The 6,180-nt window shown below is 35.9% G+C and overlaps 1 protein-coding gene across 1 annotated transcript in view; it reads right to left on the bottom strand.

Annotated features, from left to right (window-relative positions):
* Window positions 1,334-6,180, bottom strand: part of LOC107646376 — a 6,567-nt gene continuing 1,720 nt past the window's right edge. Inside the window, 7 exon segments of the mRNA XM_021105458.1 lie at window positions 1,334-1,561; window positions 1,694-2,474; window positions 2,607-3,106; window positions 3,108-3,253; window positions 3,683-3,935; window positions 4,362-5,820; window positions 5,934-5,976. Coding sequence (XP_020961117.1) covers window positions 1,334-1,561; window positions 1,694-2,474; window positions 2,607-3,106; window positions 3,108-3,253; window positions 3,683-3,935; window positions 4,362-5,820; window positions 5,934-5,976 — 3,410 coding nt within the window.

Genomic DNA, 6,180 nt, shown 5'->3' on the forward strand with positions numbered 1-6,180 from the left:
GCGGATACTCGCAGATATTTATAAATATTAGTAATTTTTAATTTTTTTAAAAAAATAATATAACCATAATAAAATTCTATATAATTCAATAAAATATATCTAATCAAACACAATTCAAAAATAAATTTAATACAGTAACATATATATACAATTTTTAATATATAAAATAAAATAAAATAAAGTAGAATTACTTACGCAATTTATATATAAAAATTATTTAAGTAAATTTCTGTTTGCGGTCTTTGTGGACTGTCCCTGTCTCTATTTATTCGCAGGATGGATTGTCGTTCCGCGAAGATTTTACGGGTCTCTGTTAACCTTCCAGATAATTCCCATGGATAAATTGTTAAAAAATATTATAATTTTTTTTTAGACAGGGATCTAGGCCAACAATCCAACCCAGATCCAAAACAGGACAACCCAAACTAGAATCAAACCCAAACAACAATCCCAACCCAGTCTTAAGAAATATTATAATTGGACTTTTTTTTTCGCCATTTGGATATGGGGCGTAATGCAAACAATGAGAAAGTGATTCGGAAATGAGCCCATCTTAATTCGCTGGGTAATGTAAACATGAAAGATGCTCCGTGGAATTTTGGCAACAAAAAGGGGATGTAGTGAACTCTTAGTATACCCAAAAGACAAAAAATCCGAGCTCTTCAGTATAAGAAAAGGAGCATAAGATCCAACATGTAACCAAAACTAACAAAACATGGAACTAAAAACAAAAAAAAGAATAAGGCAACTCTCTTTTGCATCACTGCCATGTCTGTCAGACTTGATACGGAACGTAACCCAGGATAAGATGAAAGATCAAAGAAAGGGACTCCTCTACCTCAATTTGATTTCCTGATGCAACAGTTAAGAGAATCACTCTACCTCACTTGTTCACACCCAAGTTTCTCAAAGAAACTCAAAGAAAATTTTATTCATTAAAATTAAGGGGAAAAATGGCTACTAGGTTTTAGAGGGTTTTTATACCTCTTAAAATTAAATCCCTAACTCATAAGTTCACTAGAATAAAATATGGGGCAAATCATAATTAGGCTTAAAACAAACAAATAACAAAATAAAATAAATATAGAATAAATTCTAAGAAAGTGATGTCTCTTTTAATTCATCTTGACTAATGAGAGTCTTCAATGCATCTTGTAAAATAGTAAGACGTGTGACTTTTGATAATCGTTAATCATTGTCTTGCCCAATTCTTGATGCATCTCCTGAACACATGATTTAGCCATATTTGCAAAACCTTCTTTTATTCTCTTAGTTGTTGCTCTTGTAATTGGACCAATTAGCATATGACAGTTCTCAGTTTGTCCCATAGGGCTCATATCATTCTCTCCCTCCTGAAAAAGATTCGTCCTCGAATCTGCATCACAAGCAAAAGGAGATAGGTCACATTAAAAGTAGCCGATACATTATACTCACCTGGAAGGTCAATCTTGTAAGCATTGTTATTGACCCTTTCGAGCACTTGAAATGGACCATCACCCCTAGGGTCTAACTTAGATTTTCTTTGAGTAGGAAATCTCTCCTTTCTCAAATGAACCCATACCTAGTCATCAAGTTGTCTTCGACCTTTATTCACCCGTTGGGCTATCAACTTATTTTTCTGTTCAAGTGATTCACGTGCTTTCAAGTGCATTGCTTTAACCTTTTCACCTTTACCTTCTGCATCCAAGCTAACAATATCACTCAAAGGCAAAGGTAATAAGTCTAAAACAGTTAAAGGATTAAAACCATAAACAAGTTCAAAAGGAGAAAACCCAGTAGAAGAATGAATAGTTCTATTATAAGCAAATTCAATAAAAGGTAAACAATCTTCCCAAGTTTTCAAATTCTTACCAACAACAGTACGTAATAAGGTCCCTAATGTTATATTTACTACTTCAGTTTGACCATCAGTTTGAGGATGACAAGTAGTGGAGTATAATAATTTTGTGCCTAATTTACCCCATAAAACTTTCCAAAAATGACTCAAAAATTTTACGTCACGATCAGAAACAATAGTTTGGGAAACACCATGCAAACGCACAACCTCTCTAAAGAACAGATCAGCAATATTTGTTGCATCATCAGTTTTATGGCATGCAATAAAATGAGCCATTTTACTAAATCTGTCTACCACAACAAAAATGCTATCTCGACCTTTTTTTGTTCGAGGCAAACCAAGAACAAAATCCATAGAAATATCAACCCACGGATACATAGGAACAGGTAAAGGGGCATACAAACCATGTGGTAAAGACTTAGATTTAGCCTGTTTACATGCAACACACTTAGCACAAAATTTTTCAACATCTCTACGCATGCGTGGCCAGTAAAAATGTTCAGATAACACATCAAATGTCTTATGCACACCAAAATGACCCATCAAACCCCCATTATGTGATTCAAGAACAAGTAAGTCCCTCACAAAACAAGCAGGCACACAAATTCTATTACCACGAAACAAAAAACCTTCATGTCTATAAAATTTGTTAAATGCACTATGTTCACAAGAGGCATAAATAGCAGAAAAGTCAGAATCAGTGACATACAACTCCTTTAAAAACTCAAATCCCAATAACTTAGAGGTAAGTATAGTAATCAAAGCATACCTCCGAGATAAAGCATCAGCAATGACATTATCTTTATCTTGTTTAAAGGCAATCACATAGGGAAATGTTTCAATAAATTTCACCCATTTAGCATGTCTTTTATCAAGCTTACCTTGTCCTTTTAAGTGCTTCAAAGATTCATGATCCGTGTGAATTACAAACTCCTTAGGTAAGAGGTAGTGTTGCCAAACCTCTAAAGCCCGAACCAAAGCATATAATTCTTTGTCATATGTTGAATATTTACGCTGAGCTAAATTCAACTTTTCACTGAAGAAGGCAATGGCTCGTTTTTCCTGCATTAAAACAGAACCTATACCGATCCCAGAAGCATCACATTCAATCTCAAAGGTTTTATCAAAGTTAGGTAAAACAAGAATAGGAGCAGAACACAAACAGTCTTTTAGGGTATGAAATGCAATGTCTTGTTCCCTTTCCCATTTAAATCCAACATCCTTTTTTATAACCTCTGTGAGAGGCGCAGCAATGGTAGAAAATTTTTTTTACAAATCTTTTATAAAACCCAGCTAACCTATGAAAACTTCGTACCTCAGAAGCATTCTTAGGTGTTGACCATTCACGAATAGCCTTTATCTTTTCCTCATCAACTTCAATTCCACTTGCACTCACAACAAAACCAAGAAATATAACTCGATCAATACAAAAAGTGCACTTTTTAAGATTAGCATATAATTTTTCTTTTCGAATCACTTCCAAAACAGCTGAAACATGTGACAAGTGGTCATCCAAACAAGTGCTATAAATGAGAATATCATCAAAATAAACAACAACAAATTTATCCAAAAAGTCTCGCAAAATATGGTTCATTAGACGCATAAAAGTACTAGGGGCATTAGTTAACCCAAAAGGCATTACTAACCACTCATATAACCTATGTTTTGTTTTAAATGCAGTCTTCCATTCATCCCCTGGTTTCATTCTAATTTGATGATACCCACTTTTCAAATCTATTTTAGTGAATATGCATGCACCATATAACTCATCAAGCATGTCATCTAACCTAGGGATAGGATAACGATACTTTACCGTAATTTTATTGACTGCACGACAATCCACACACATTCGCCAAGTACAATCCTTCTTTGGAACCAACAAAACTGGTATAGCACATGTACTCATACTCTCCTGGATATGACCTTTGGCTAATAACTCCTTCACTTGCCTTTGAAGCTCTTTTGTCTCTTCAGGATTACTCCTATAGGCTGGTCTATTAGGAATGTTAGCACCAGGAATAAAATCAATTTGATGCTCAATCCCACGTAATGGAGGCAAACCACATGGTACGTCAGTAGGGAAGACATCGGCAAATTCCTGCAACAAAGAGACAAAGCTATTTGGCAAATTTGGGTTAAGGTCAGTGTCAGAGAATAAAGTATCCCTAAACCGAACCATAAACAAAGCTTTCTTGCCTATTAAAGCACTCTTTAAATCTCTCTCTTTTGCGAAGAAACACAATTTGCTCTCAACCTTCTCAATTTTTTTTGTATTTGTACTACTCTCATGACATGGACTCTTTTCTTTCTTTTCACTCACCTTTGGGCCTTTTGCTATATTCTTTTCTCTCATAGCCTCTTTTCTCTCAGATTTTTCTGTGATCTCACATCCCATGTTCCCCTTAGTATCCTGTTGAAGCTTCAACTGGTCAAGGTAAACCTCCTTAGGTGATAAAGGAACAAGAGTGATCTTGCGACCATTAAAATCAAATGAAAATCGATTCGTGTAACCATCATGAAGTGCTCGACGGTCGAACTGCCAAGGTCGCCCCAATAATAAATGACAAGCTTGCATTGGCACCACATCACACAATGCCTGATAAACATACTTGCCAACAGAGAATGCAATTATCACCTGTTTGTCAACCTTGATCTCTCCACTATCATTCAACCACTGCAAGGTATATGGTTTAGGATGTTGAACACATGTCAAACTCAATTTCTCCACCATAAGTGTATTAGCCACATTAGTCCAACTCCCGCCATCAATAATTAGACTACACACTTTTTCACCCACCAAGCATCTAGTGTGAAAAAGATTGTGGCGTTGCTCTAGACTATCTTCTTTTACCTGCAAATTCAAAGCACGTCTAACAATAAGAGATTCACCATGGACTGCATACTCAACATCACCATCAGAACAATCCTTCAAAGATGGCATGCTATTATGATCAGAGTCATCACCATGATCAGAATCAGACACAATATCATCTCCTCTAATAATCATCAATCTCCTATTTGGGCAATCACTAGCATAATGACCCATACCATGACACTTGAAGCATTTAATATCTCGATGTCTAGAAGTAGCAGAAGAAGAGTTGGAATTACCTTTCTTCTTCGTAGCATCAAGCAATGCATTAGATTCAACACCCTTAGTCTTTGTTGTGTCAGCACTACGAGACTCCCACTTTGGATTAGCATGCGATAATTCTCTTGGTGCTCTTCTTTGTTGTTGCCTCTCCACCTTCATTGCCATACTGACCAAATCCTCCATCTCCACATAATGATGTAACTCCATCACATCAGCAATTGCTCTATTCAAATCACCCACAAATCGTGCCATAGTAACCTTAGTGTTCTCTTCTATGTCGGCAGTAATCATAAGCATATCCATTTTCTTATGGTAGTCTTCAACGGACTTGGAGCCTTGAGTCAGTCGATGTAACTTCTGATGCACTTCCCTGTAGTAGTACGAAGGCACAAATCGTTTCTTCATGAGGCGCTTCATAAGATCCCAAGACTCTATAGGGTGATCATCATTCTGCCGTCGTGTCTTCACTAGTTCATCCCACCAAAGCAAGGCATAGTCAGAGAATGCAACTGCTGCCAAATGAACCTTTTTTGCCTCAGAGTAATTATGACAAGCAAAAATTCTTTCCACCTTACGTTCCCACTCGAAATAAACTTCAGGATCATTTCTCCCTTTGAATGGTGGTATTTGCATCTTGATGGTGTTGATATTGCTATCTTGACTTTTATGTCGAGGTGTTATAACCCCATCAGAGTCATCATCAAAAGATACATGATTCTGACGCTGATTCCAGAAAGGTCCTTGTTTAGTAATCTTGGACAGTGTCTGTGTCACCTCTTGCTTCCATGCTTCCAATTCAGTCAAGCAATTAGTTAAGTGTTGAATGGCCCTTTGCATCAACTCCATGTCAACTAAAGTATCTTTGGAATTAGCGGCCATAACAATGAACCTGTAACAAAAATGTTATAAAAGGACCTCACAATCACTCGCTCACGTGTTTCACTCAAAGATGGACACTCGTATTTATTCTCAAAATTGGCTTTTACCCTCTATTGAACTTACCACTCTTGCCTTTTACCACTCTTGAATCTCTTTGACTGTTGCACTTTAGAAATCAAATAAAAATAAAAGATAGAGAAAATCCGACACAACGATAAGAGAAAAAGATGGACAGAATAATAAAAAAGGACAAAGACACAAATGACAAAAGATAAGAATAATAAAAAAAATAAAAATAATAAGAATAAGAATAATAATAATAACGTACGTAATGATTTTTTTTTTTAAGATTGTTGCTTTGTTTTTTTTT

The sequence above is a fragment of the Arachis ipaensis genome, chromosome B06 (assembly GCF_000816755.2).
Source record: "Arachis ipaensis cultivar K30076 chromosome B06, Araip1.1, whole genome shotgun sequence".
Lineage (NCBI taxonomy): Eukaryota > Viridiplantae > Streptophyta > Magnoliopsida > Fabales > Fabaceae > Arachis > Arachis ipaensis.